Source organism: Trachemys scripta, chromosome 15, assembly GCF_013100865.1.
Source record: "Trachemys scripta elegans isolate TJP31775 chromosome 15, CAS_Tse_1.0, whole genome shotgun sequence".
Taxonomy (NCBI): Eukaryota; Metazoa; Chordata; order Testudines; family Emydidae; genus Trachemys; species Trachemys scripta.
In genome coordinates, this window is record NC_048312.1 from 28,418,178 (window position 1) to 28,431,346 (window position 13,169).

Below are 13,169 nucleotides of genomic sequence, written 5' to 3' on the forward strand. Positions count from 1 at the left end.
GGGAGCAGCGGGTCCTTGGGGGTCACTCCAGGTGGGTGTGTTGGGGGAATGTCCCCCTTTCGCCCCGCGGATTGGCAAGCCAGCAGTGCAGTGAAGTGGTCCTATGACGACGTGTTTACAGGAAGGCTTCACGAATGATCAGTACCAGGAGCTCGTGGACCCAGCTTCGCTCACCTACGTTACCCGCTCAGAGAACAGCATCTTCTTTGAAGTAGACGGGCCATACCTGGCCATGATCCTCCCAGCCTCCAAGGAGGAGGGCAAGAAACTGAAGAAACGGTGAGTGTCACTTTGCTCAGAGGGAGGTGGGCAGGTTGGCTATTTGTGCTCTCTGATAGGGGCATGAAGCAAGCCAGTCCCTGCTTCCTTACCTGCTCAGCGCTGCACAGAACTCAGGAAATGCAACAGTCCAGATTCCAGCTGCAATGTGAACGAGGCTGAACTGACTTCACCAGCAGTACAGTGGGGTGAGCCTGGCCTAGGGAGTACCTTCTATTGTTAACTCTGGTTCACTACCAGGAATGTGTCAGACGTGCCGGTTGGCCAGAAGAGGGCCTAGCATTGCTGGGGGAGCCTTAGCTCTTACGTTTGCTGGCAGAGATTTTAACTGGGCAGGTTCCATGTTACATCAACAGAACCTTTGGACCTGATTCTCCCTTGACTTGCAGCCCAAGCAATCCACTGAAAACCTGGGAGTGTAGGAATGACCAGATGGCCTTAGACAAGTGACCCATCTAGTCTAGTGTCCTTTAGAGGACAGAGCAAGGAAACTCCCAATGGGCAGTTATGAAATATTCTTTCCCAGCGAGAGCTTGGCTCATAGCCTTTGGCTTAGATCCCTCCCGATTCCCTGTAACTCTGCTGTTCTCCAGAGCCATACGAATATCTGATCCTTGTTTGAATCCCACTAACCTTCTGGCCCAGGGATGTACTGTGGCAGTTCTTCTCCTCCTGGATTTCCCGTCTGTCAGCTCAGCAGCAACAACAGGGCCCAAATGAAGTCTTTCCACCACTTTGTCTTGTACCAGCTTCATGGCTTTGGTGATCTTTAATCCTCTCTGTTCCGTGTCATTCTTCACCAGGTCTATCCAATGCATCCTTGATCTTCCTCTCTTTCTAGTTCCTTACACTCTGGTACGTATTCCCATGGGTGGTATCCTTCTTGAAGTGTCCAAACCATCCTCTTCTTTCTTGAATCTTCTGTAACAGCGTTATTTTTTGCCCTAACCTTTTTCTCCTCTTTGTTTATTTTCTGCAGTCTTCCGTTTTCCCCTCAGCCAGTTCATTTCTGCAGTCAAGATCTTTTGTTCATCGGCTATTCTCATACTCCAGCAGTATTGGCATGAGGGAGCCTCAGATACATTGACTTCTGCTTTTATCAAAATGTCTTTACCCTTCTGCAAGATCTAGAGTTATCCCAATGTGNGCTCTGTGTAACTTACACAGTGTAAGTTACGCAGAGCCGCCGGAGCCCCGGAGGGGAAGTGCCCGGCTGGGGGCGCAGGGTCCGGAGGCAAGGGGGCTGCCCAAAGCCCGAGCGCTACCGGCTTCACGGTTTGCTGGGCAGCCTCCAGACCCTGCGCCCCCGGCTGGGCGTTCCCCTCCCGGGCACCAGCTGCGCTGGGGAAGCGCCGGCTGGGGGCGCAGGGTCTGGGGGCTGCCCGGGAAACCGTGATGCTGGTAGCACTGGGGCAGCCCTTTCCCCCTGGCTAGAAGTGGGAGGGAGGAGGGGGCGGAGTTAGGGTGGGGGAAGGGGCGGGGTTGGGGCGGGGCTAGGGGTGGGGAAATGGGCGGAGCCATGGCCCATGGAGGGTCCTCTTTTTTTATTTATGAGATATGGTAACCCTACACTTGGGGCACGTCTTCACTACCCGCCCGGATCGGCGGGTAGAAATCGATCTCTCAGGGATCGATTTATTGCGTCTCATCTAGACGCGATAAATCGATCCCCGAATCTGCGCGCATAGTCCACCTCGTCAGGAGGAGTAAGGGCGTCCATGGGGGAGCCGTGGCGGTCGATTTGCCGCCATCCTCACAGTGGGGTAAGTCGAATAGCTGAAGTTTGCGTATCTTACATCGACACCCCCCCCCCCCCAGTGTAGACCAGCCCTTATTCACCCACTCTCATAATCCCATTTTGTACACGGTTCCCACGTCTCTTCAACATTCGTTCTTCTTTTAGCAGAGACGTGATATTTTTCCACATGTTTTAGTCTTTCCTGATATCCAGCTCTTTCAATTTGTCTGCATCATGGATCTTGGGTTTTGGCACTTTTTAGATTTCTCTCAGCCTCTACCTCATTGATGCAGGGACTAATTTATGATCTGATCTGATAACAGCCTCATATGATCTCCACACTTGATTTATATCTGCAATTCACAAGTACAAAGTCTGTCATGTTCTTCGTTTGCCCCTCAGGTGATATCCATGTCCACCTCCTCTGCCACTTTCTTTGTTGAAATAGTATGTTCTTTATCACCAGGCTGTTACTTAGGCTACTAACTTTCTGCCTTTCTCCTCTTCTGTTTTCTTCATCTACATCTGCCTATTGCTCCAGCCCAGGAATTCCAGTCCGATCCTACCTTTGCTTTAAAATCTCTTGAAACTCCTTCTATTGTTTTCTGTAGCTCTTTATAAAGTTTGCCAATTTCTTCCTTGGGCACTGCTGAGGTTGGTGCATATATTAGTACTGTTGTAGCTGCTCAGATTTGATTCTGAATCTCATCTTCGATGTACAAGGAGATAGCAAGCTAAATGCTTTTAAGAACCTGGCTTGCCTTCAGCTTTAGCAGCAATGCAACTCCGTCCTCATGCCCGCCATCTTCTCTTCCCGCTGTGGGTATCGCATTTGCATCACGGTAAAATTAACCTTTGCCTTCCCATCTCATTTTCATATTCATATTCAGGGAATCCAGTCAGGGGCCTTCCAATGCCTGTTAAACTGAAGGGCCATCTCCTTGTTCAACCCCGTTCAGTTCCTGTTCACAAGTAACTTGCAGCCTTCTCCCGCTCCGTCCAGCTCCGGTACAGTCCATCACCGGTGTGATGTCGAGCACCCTGGGCTCCTTGAGACCAGGTAGCTGCAGGATTGGGGCAGGTGCAGTTGCTGATCTGGGTGGGCACCTTGGCCTATCACACATTGAACCAACTGCTGCCCAGAGGCCCTGCCAACATGTCCCATAGTCACATGGATGGCGGAGGGCCTTCCATAATTCTCTGCATTCACGCTCCCCTGGGGGCCCCAGTGTGGGACTGACCCTCCTTTGGCATCTTCAGAGTGATGTGGCTACTCATGACCTCTGCTCCATGCACCCAGCTTGCTTGGAGAGCGTGGCCCTGGGAGTGTGCACTGGTGATTGGCTGGGGCAGGGGATGTGAACTGCAGAGAGCCAGGGATTGCGGTTGGAGGGATGTGTTCTAGTAACGAGTGATGCTGCAGCATCTCTCCTCTCTGATTGCGCCGGCAGCTTCCTCTGCCCCTTCACAAGCAGGCAGCTCCCTCATCCTCCCCTGGGAAGCTCTCCAGAGCTCTGCCCTGCTTTCCTCACCCCCTGTCCTGCACCATCCACTTCTCCCTGCCCCCTAGGCGTGGAGCAGTGCCCCGTTCAGCATCCACTCCCTGCCTGTTCTGTCCCCCTCACAACTCCTGCCGGCCCTTCCTTGCCTGAAGCATTCCGGTGAAAAACGCTCCCAGCTGGGAGCTCTGTGGAGCAGGGCTTTTATCACTCAGCACCTTGACTTTGAGCTGCGTGAATTCGGGTTTATTTTCTAGCACCACAGTCCTTGGCCAGCCTGGCAATGCGGCGGGGGGTGTCCAGGAGCACGGCGAGGCCCATCTCTGCTGGCAGGGAAAGGACGTGCCCTGGAGTGCTGGGCAGTCTCTCACCAGCTCTGTCTCCCAGGTACGCGGTGTTCAATGAGGACGGGTCCCTGGCTGAGTTGAAGGGGTTTGAAGTGAAGCGGCGTGGGGAGCTGCAGCTGGTTAAGATCTTCCAGTCGTCCGTGTTCGAGGCCTTCCTGAAGGGCACCACGCTGGAGGAGGTCTACGCCTCCGTGGCCAAGGTGGCCGACTACTGGCTCGATGTGCTTTACAGCAAGGTGAGCGCCCAGCCTCTTGCTTCTCTGTACTGTAATGTGGGCCCCGGCAGGGAGAGGGGCGCAACCCCCTGGATGAGAGGACAAGGGATGCACTGGTGCCCTGCCGTCAGGAGCTAAGGGAGAGCAGCAAGGGGACGACAGACGTTCTCTCCAGCGACCTCTTGTTTCCCCGAGGGCCATCCCGGCTCTATGGCTTTGGTTCTCTCTGTTGCTCCTGACGTCGGAGGAGAACAGGACCTGTCGGTAGACCTGTGTTTGCACCACTCCCTTGGCTGCTGTTGTCCGTGTTGGGCTAATATTTGCCTTTCTTCTCCAGCAGCTCCCATCCTGGGATGAGTGTAGCCCCCTCCCCAGAGCTGGGTCACTAGGTCATTCCCATCCACCCCTCTTTGATAGCTGGGGAGTGACAGACACGTAGCAAGGCAGAGCCAGGAGACTGGGTTCCCCTCTCCCCATCCTGCAGGGAGGTCAGAACCCTGGGTTTGACAGCAGGCTGTTGTCAGGGAAGTGCTGGGGTCAGACTGGGCGTCCTGATCTCTGCCCGTGGAGGAGGAGGGAGGCCTGGTCAAACACACCCAGCCTTGGCTAGCCCCATAAGAGACGTTACTGAGGGATGGAATCGGGAGGTTAAGTAGACGTCTCTCTGCAGCAGCTCTGATTCTTCTGCGAGTTCTCCCGGCAGGACAGTGCTGCTCAGCTCTCACTGGGTTCATTTTGCGGGGATCCTCGCAGGGTAGGATGCGGCCATGGATGCTCTGTGGAGTCTGGCCACCTTCCCTGGGTCAGAATCGGAGAGCGCTGACCTAGACAAAGCCAAGAAATTGGGGAGAGTGGGTAACCCTAGGAAACAAATGGGGGCACGGGGTCCCCAAGGGACACTTGGGAGCTTCCAGTGGCCACTCTCATGCCTGATCAGGATGATAAACGCCCCTAAAGTGCCATAAAGTGACAATGTAAAACACAGAGACACACACACACACACACACACACAGACAGACACACAGCCAAGCTGTAGTCCGTGTGTTCTCGGTATAGATTGTAAGCTCCATGGCAGAGAGCGGCTCGTATAGCGCACCCCATAGAGGACCGTATGCTCCTGCAGCACCAGCTAATAGCAACAGGGTTCCCACAGATGCGCTGTCTCCCCAGGCTGCCAACATGCCGGACTCGGAGTTATTTGAGCTGATTTCCGAGAACCGCTCCATGTCCCGCAAGCTGGAGGATTACGGGGAGCAGAAATCCACCTCCATCAGCACGGCCAAGCGCCTGGCCGAGTTCCTGGGGGATCAGATGGTGAAGGACGCTGGGCTGAGCTGCCGATTCATCATCTCCAAGAAACCGGAAGGGTCCCCGGTTACCGAGAGGTAAATCTGCTTTGAGAGGCACTGGGGCCCACGGCGAGAAGTCTCTGCCGCCGGGGGCAGACCATAATGAAGGCATGGGGGTAAGATGGAGCCTGTACCTGCCTGCTGCACTGAGCCCTAATAGGATGCTCTGGGGAGGGGGACGAGCCATGATGGCCCTTGGCCTCCCTGCAGGCTCAGGGAGCGGGTTCTGTGCTGCCAGCAACCACTGGCTGATGAGTGCTCCCGTGTACCCCAGGGCCATCCCGCTGGCCATCTTCCAAGCCGAGCTCACCGTGCGGAAGCACTACCTCCGGAAATGGCTGAAGAGCCCCTCCCTGCAGGACTTCAACATCCGGACGGTAAGTGATCCGGAGACACCGGTACTGACTGCCCGTCACTGGCACCCGGCCAGGGGCGTGGCTAGCACCCGGGCACAAAGAGACTGTGCGGACCCAAACTCCCTGCTGCTCTGCCTTCCCCAATGCTAACTGTCCCCCTGTCCCTGCACCCAGATCCTGGACTGGGACTACTACATCGAGAGACTCGGCAGCACCATCCAGAAGATCATCACCATCCCTGCGGCACTGCAGCAGGTGAGGGGGCAGCTGGGCCTGGAGGGGCTGGGTCCTGGGCCTGGAGGGGCTGGGTCCCTGGCCTCTCCCCCTGCTGCTGGCGTGACAGGCCATGTCCCTGCAGGTGAAGAACCCCGTGCCCCGCGTCCGACACCCCGACTGGCTGCACAAGAAGCTCCTGGAGAAGAACGACGTGTACAAGCAGAAGAAAATCAACGAGCTGTTCACTAGTGAAGGCAAGAGACAGGTAATGGGGGTGGGGCTGAGACACAGCAGGGGGGACTGGCCGATGCTGTTTGCCAGGGCCCCATGTGGCAGCCCCTGCTGCCACCACCGCTGAGCACCCCTGCCCTTGTTCCCACCCCAGGTGACCGCCAACCAGCCCCAGGAGGGCACCCCCTGCACACAGGTTGCCGACATGGAGGATTTTGGGGCTGCGAAGCCCCTGCAGCCGTCGGTTCCTGTCGCCAGTAAGCGCAAGCGGGTCCCGGTGGCAGGGGAGAGCCAGGAGATGTCTCAGAACCTGGAGCTGACCCAGTCCTGGCGGGAGATCCTGGGCCCGCCCCCACCCACTGGCACCACCAAGGTAAAGACGCTCCGGTGGGAGGCAGGGCAGTAGCTATGAGATGCTCACTTGTCTGGGGAGCGGAGGGGGCAGCGGTGGGGGGGAAGGGCAGGCTTAGCCCAGCCCCATGGCCATGCCCCAGAGCCAGTAGGAGGGGCTGGGTGGTAGCAGATATCCATGTCTCAGGGGATTGCCCTGGGCATGTTTGCAGCTAATAGTATCTCCATGATCCTCGCCCCAGTCACCCCCCTTTGCTCTCCCCCCAGGAGGAGCGCCTGGCCTGGCTCCAGTACCACAAGAAGAAGTGGGAGCTGCAGGCGCGGCAGCGCCAGGCCCGCCGGAAGAAGCGGCGGCTGGAGGATGGCGAGGTGGTGCTGGGCGGGGGCGTGATCCGGGATGGGCCCTCCAAGGGGCTCAGCAGCTATCTGCGCAGGACAGCCCGCAGCATCCTGGACCTGCCCTGGCAGATCGTGCAGGTACCAGGCAGCGGGAGGTGGGGTGTCTCTGCTGAGTCCGTCACGGGTGCTCAGCCGCCGCTTGGAAATCCCTCCTGCAGCGGGGGGAATCCCAGGGAGACCGGACAGGACCTCCCAACCCAGGGCCAGGTGGCTTTGTATGGACACTAGCTCCCCTGGCAGAGAGGGGGCTCGACCCATTGGCCCTAGCCAGGATTGCTGGGCGGGAGAACCCGGCTCATCCCTGTGGCGCTGCCATTGAGCCCAGCCGACCAGGACGGGGAGGAAAATGGCGTCTGGACTTTGGCCTGGAGCCTCCAGGGACTGTGGGCTCATCCTTCCGTTTGGGCACCAGCCTCTCGCTGCTGCGGTGCCCGCCGTGGCCTGGAACTGCAGCCTGAGCGTGTGACCGTGATCGGCACCGTGCCCAAGCACAGAATGCCTGGCGCGGGCCAGGATCTGCGGGCCCTTGTCACAGGCTCAGAGCAGAGGGACCTGGTGGCATGTGCGCGGCTCCTTTCAGAAGCGGGGTCATGGACTGTAGGCTCCCTGGGAGCAGACTTCAGTGGGGATCTCCCCTGGCTCATGGCCTGGATTTGAGCTAGGAGGGTTTGGCCTCCAGCCCCCGGAAGAGACGGCCCCCAGGGTGCTAATTGAACGCGTGCAGGGGATTTGGGAGGCGAAGGCACGGCATGGCCAGAACGCCCCTGCCTCTCAAGTCTGAAGGTTAAGAAAACATCCAGCGTGGCTGGCGGCCCCAGAGGGAGCGGCGTCTCTCGAGGCAGGTGCCCGGTGAGCAGGGGGCCCTACAAGCCTGTGGGGGAAGAGTGAGTAACACTGTGCGCTGCCTCCCACCGGGCCTCTGAGCCACCTTCCCGCCTGCAGGTTGCTGAGACCAGCCAGCCGGGCCTGTTCAGGCTGTGGGCCGTCATCGGGAGCGACCTGCACTGCATCAAGCTGAGCATCCCGCGCATCTTCTACGTCAACCAGCGGGTGGCCAAGCCAGAGGAGGGACCCGCCTACCGGAAGGTGAGGGGAGCTGCACACGGGCAACGAGCCAACTGCCCGGGGAGGGAAATCCTGTCAGCTAGAGGCCAAGTGCAGACAGCGTGCTGTGTGGGCCCCTCTACCCTGCTCTGCCAGCGCCCCTCAGTTCTGCCCCTGCCCCCCACTGCTCTGCCAGCCCTGCCCCTCTACCCTGCTCTGCCAGCCCTGCCCCTCAGTCCTGACCCGCAGCCCCTGCTGTCCTAGCCCTGCTCCCGCCCCCCACTGCGCAGCCAGTGCCCCTCAGTCCCAACCCGCAGCCCCCTGCTATCCCAGCCCTGCCCCCCCCAGCGCTGCCGGTGCCCCTCAGCTGTGACCCACAGCCCCCTGCTATCCCAGCGCTGCTCCCCCGCCCTACCCCCGCCAGCACCGCTCAGTCCTGACCCACAGCCCCTGCTGTCCCAGCGCTGCCTCCCCTGCTCTGCCAGTGCCCGTCAGTCCTGACCCACAGCCCCTGCTCTGCCAGCCCTGCCCCACCCCCTGCTCTGTCAGCACCCCTCAGTCTGGACCCACAGCCCCTGCTATCCCAGCACTGGCCTACTGAGCAGAGGCAGGCAGTTATGGTGATTTGGAGATGTGCACAGTGGATGAATCCACCGGACTCCTTCCCATGTGGGAATGGGCTAGCACTGGGAGGTGGGTGGCCTATTCAGTCAGGGCCTGAGCCAGTTCTGGGAGCAGCTGTAGTTCTGTAGCTGTCCCGGGGGCGTTTGGGGCTCCTCCCACCCATGGGAGGGGTGCAGACTGGCATACGGTTGTGTGTGTCTTTCTGGCAGGTGAACAGGGTTCTGCCCCGCTCGAATCTCCTCTACAACCTGTACGAGTACTCCGTCCCCGAGGACATGTATCAAGAGCACATCAACGAGATCAACGCCGGTCTGTCTGCCCCAGACATCGAGGGAGTGTACGAGACTCAGGTGACCACGCCTGGTACCCACTGGGGTTCTGCCCCCAGACACAGACCTGGCTCCTAAACTGCTGGCCAAACCTGGCCTCAGCTGGGGGATGGGAACACAGGCTCCCGTGGACCACTCGGGGGTTACCCCAGCCTGCCTCAGGCCTGGGAGCCCCCTGCCTGCAGCATCGGGTGCCCTGTCGCCGGAGGTGTCTAAAACACAGCCTACCACCCAGTGCCCAGGCTCGACAGGGCTCTCCCTCCAGGGAAATGCAGCAGCAGGTGCGGGGAGGGGAAGCAGATCGCCAAGTGAGATCGCACAGGGAAATGGGGCAGGGCAACCGAACTGCCCGAGCGAGCTCCCCGGGCGACTACCCCTCTGGCCCGCCCCCACCCACGTGAAGAGCTGCTGGCCCAGCGTCGGAGCCTGCGCCCGGGGATTCCTAGGGACACTGACGAGCTCTGCCCCTCCCCAGGTGCCGTTACTGCTGCGCGCCTTGATCCACCTGGGCTGTGTGTGCATGGTCAGCAGGCAGCTGGTCAGGCACCTCACCGGCCGCGAGGCTGAAACCTTTGCCCTGGAGCACCTGGAGATGCGCTCGCTGGCCCAGTTCAGCTACCTGGAGCCAGGTAAGGCCCCGAGGCTGGGTGTGAGGGCAGGAGGGCGGCAGGACCAGCCCCAGGGCTCTGACCTGTCTGCTCTGCGTTCCTAGGGAGCATCCGGCACATCTATCTCTATCACAACGCCCAGGGCAGCAAGGCGCTCTTCGGCCTCTTCATCCCATCGCAGCGCAAGGCCTCTGTCTTCGTGCTGGACACGGTAAGGCTGCGGGCGGGGGACTGCGGGGTGCTTCCCAGTGGGCTCCAGCAGGAGCGTGGCAGAGCTGTTCTCCAAACCTCTCTCAGCACAGAGAACTGCAGCGTCTGGAGCCGCTGGCCCCTGGACGAGAGGACTGGGGGCCCTGCTCCCCCCTGATCCGCTCTCTTTTTGGCACAGGTGCGCAGTAACCAGATGCCAAACCTCGCCAACCTGTACTCGTCGGAGCGCAGTGCCATGCTGGAGAAGGTGGGCGAGGAGCTGCTCCCTCCGGACAAGCACACCTTCGAGGTGCGAGCCGAGACCGACATCAAGACGGTTTCCAGGGCCATCCAGCGCCTGCTGCTGGGCTACAAGGTAGGAGCCAGGCGCGCGAGCCGCACAGCCGCCCCCCGGCACTCGGGCTGGGCTAGACACGCAGGCGCGGCAGCAGACTATTGGCCCAGCACTTTACACCCACCCCCGGCCCTGGCTGGCCAGCCGTCACCCTAGCCAGGTGCAGTCTCTCCCCAAGCCTTGCAGTTAGGCCTCTCGACTCGTTCCTTGGGGCCACGTCCCCACAGCCCCTGCTCCCAGCCGTGGTGACCAACGTGATGGAGAGGAGGCAGAGGCCCCAGAATGCACTGGGACCCGCCAGCTGTGCGGGGTGCTCTGACCCGCTGCAGGGGCAGGTGTTATCAGCCATGGGCACTCGCTGGCCAGGCTGCAGTTTCCCCACCTAGGCAGAGGCCTCCGTACCCCCCGGAGGGGCTGTCCTGTGCCCCGGCCAGCCCCAACTCCCCTCCCGCCCCGTGCAGGACGAGCGCAGGGGCCCCACGCTGATCGCTGTGCAGTCCAACTGGGACGTGAAGCGGCTGGCGAGCGGGATTCCCGTCTTCGAAGAGTTCCCCTTGGTTCCCGTGCGGGTGACAGATGACATCAGCTATGCCGTCCTGGACTGGCAGCGCCATGCTGCCCGCCGCATGATCCGCCACTACCTCAACCTCGACACCTGCCTGTCACAGGCCTTTGAGATGAGCAGGTGAGCTGCTGCTGCTGCCCCCTGTCTGGGGACAGTATGGGTGGGGACAGGTGCCTGGCACAGTGGGAGGGCTGTGGTTGGCTCTGTCCTGTGCCCCTGAGATGGGGCAGGCCAGTGTCAGTCGCTGTCTCTGTACCTGGCTGAGCCCTGCCCCTCGCCTTCCCCGTCCCAGGTACTATCACATCCCCATTGGGAACCTCCCTGACGACATCTCCACCTTCGGCTCCGACCTCTTCTTCTCCCGCCACCTGCGTCGCCACAACCACTTGCTGTGGCTCTCGCCCACGGCCCGCCCGGACCTCGGGGGCAAGGAGGCAGATGACAACCGGCTGGTCATGGAGTTCGACGACAGAGCCTCAGTGGAGATCAACAATCCGGGCTGCTATTCCACCGGTGAGGAGGGGACTGCGGGGTGCTGGGCTGCTGCTCAGGGAGTGAGAAGCAGGGGTGGGGAGCCAGCCTGCTCCCCCCAGGGGTTGGGTGTTTGGGGGACTGCTCAGCACCTGGCCACCAGCCCACCTGGGGCTGCGAGCCTCTTGGCTAAGCCAGGGTCAAGGCAGTCGATTCTGAGGCTGGTTTATGGTGAAAAGTGACATGGGCAGAGCTACGTTTTGACCCCCCCTCCGCCTGATGCAGCCATGCTGACATAGCCCCGGTGTAGACACAAGGTATCCGAGAAACCCCGTCCAGCGGCGTAGGCTGCGTCTGCCCTATGGGCTGTGCTGGTCTCTGGAGACGGGAAACCCCCAGGGAATGCCGGGGATAGAGGCTCCAGCACCCCCATGGTCACCCCGGCTGTCCTCGGAAAGTCAGCCCATTATTGTGAAACATTCAGAACTAGGCAAAACAACCCAGAGGCTGAATAACACCGAACAGCCTGCCAGGGCCAGGGTCCCTGCGACTGAGACCCTGAGCCTCTTTAAACGCCAGCAAATGACGAAGTCCTGGCTGCGGCTAGCGACTGATCAGCCGGCTAGTGGCTGTGCAGACCCAGGCGGCCGCCTTGCCTCATCAGAGGGTCTGAGACGGTTCAGGGCCCTCCATCTCCACAGCAGCCGCTGCTCCAGATAACCAGCCCCTACGCCACACCCCCAGGCATTGTTCTGTACAAAGCCACAGGGGTAGCCGTACACTGCAACAGTTGCACTGTACATAGCTCCACACGGGGTTCGCTTGTGTTGAACCATTGACTTCAGTGGGGCCAGGAGTTCGCCGTGCTGGGGCCGGGGGACTTCCCTCCTGCTGACAGGCTGCTTGTATTCAGTGTGCCTGGAGCTGGACATCCAGAGCCTGGCTGTGAACACCATCCTGCAGTCCCACCACATCAACGACATGGAGGGAGCCTCCAGCATGAGCATCAGCTTCGACGTGATCCAGCAGGCGTCTCTCGAGGACATGGTGACGGGGAACCAGGCCGCCAGCATCCCGGCCAGCTACGACGAGACCGCCCTCTGCTCCAACACGTTCAGGTGTGGCCGCGCGGCCGGAGTGCGGGCCCGGCTCTGCCAGGTGCTCTGCGAGGAGACGCCTGGCAGGGCTGGGGGGCGTTTGCCTACCCAGCAGGTGTCTTGGAGCAGCAGTTCGCAGGGCATGGCTGTGGGTAGCCAGGAGCATGGCTCTGGGGACAGGGGACCTTCCCCCATTCCCAGGCCTGTAGGTGTCGGCGGGAGGGGACCTGGAGGTTTGGCCTCTGGCTGTGGTGGGGACGCAGGGACATCCGAGTGCTGGGGGTGGGGGGGTTCCTCCAGCAGCATTTGGAGGGGTCAGGCTCCGGCTGAGGCCTGTGGGCTCGGCCCGGGGCTGATCTCGGCTCTCCTGGCAGGATCCTGAAGAGCATGGTGGTGGGCTGGGTGAAGGAGATCACGCAGTACCACAACGTCTATGCCGACAACCAGGTGATCCACTTCTACCGCTGGCTCCGCTCGCCGGCCTCGCTGCTGCACGACCCGGCGCTGCACCGCACCCTGCACAACATGATGAAGAAGCTCTTCCTGCAGTGAGTGAGGGCGGGCGGCTGGCAGGGCCAGCGGGGGAGGCGCTATAGGCCATGGTGCGGGGTGTCGCCCTGTCACGGTGCCAGCTGCAGCCGGGTCCCCTGAGCTCCACGGCAGCGTGAACAGATGGGAGGAGCTAGGTGCAGGTTGGTAGGGCAGGCCCCAAAATGGACCTGGGTCACCCCACTCACTGCTGTACTCCTCTGGCTCTGGGGATGGGGCTTGGCCCGCCAGCTGGAAGCGCGGACAGCCTCTGCTGTGCTGTGGGACTGCAGCTCAGGTAGAGCACCACTAGGTGGCATCGTTAACGTGCTCATCAAGTGGGGGCCGCGCCGGAGCCGGGGGGGGGGGGGGGGGGGGG

General features: G+C 60.6%; 1 protein-coding gene across 1 annotated transcript in view; it reads left to right on the plus strand.

Annotated features, from left to right (window-relative positions):
• The window catches only part of POLE (DNA polymerase epsilon, catalytic subunit), a 36,231-nt gene that overhangs the window by 16,942 nt on the left and 6,120 nt on the right, over positions 1–13,169 (plus strand). Inside the window, exons 24-40 of the mRNA XM_034791415.1 lie at positions 122–279; positions 3,904–4,099; positions 5,249–5,463; positions 5,702–5,804; positions 5,958–6,038; positions 6,142–6,264; positions 6,385–6,603; positions 6,849–7,058; positions 7,923–8,066; positions 8,858–8,998; positions 9,453–9,606; positions 9,690–9,796; positions 9,974–10,150; positions 10,591–10,814; positions 10,987–11,207; positions 12,079–12,283; positions 12,637–12,810. Of these exons, the coding sequence (XP_034647306.1) occupies positions 122–279; positions 3,904–4,099; positions 5,249–5,463; positions 5,702–5,804; positions 5,958–6,038; positions 6,142–6,264; positions 6,385–6,603; positions 6,849–7,058; positions 7,923–8,066; positions 8,858–8,998; positions 9,453–9,606; positions 9,690–9,796; positions 9,974–10,150; positions 10,591–10,814; positions 10,987–11,207; positions 12,079–12,283; positions 12,637–12,810 (2,852 nt within the window). The remainder of the gene's footprint in view (positions 1–121; positions 280–3,903; positions 4,100–5,248; positions 5,464–5,701; positions 5,805–5,957; positions 6,039–6,141; positions 6,265–6,384; positions 6,604–6,848; positions 7,059–7,922; positions 8,067–8,857; positions 8,999–9,452; positions 9,607–9,689; positions 9,797–9,973; positions 10,151–10,590; positions 10,815–10,986; positions 11,208–12,078; positions 12,284–12,636; positions 12,811–13,169) is intronic.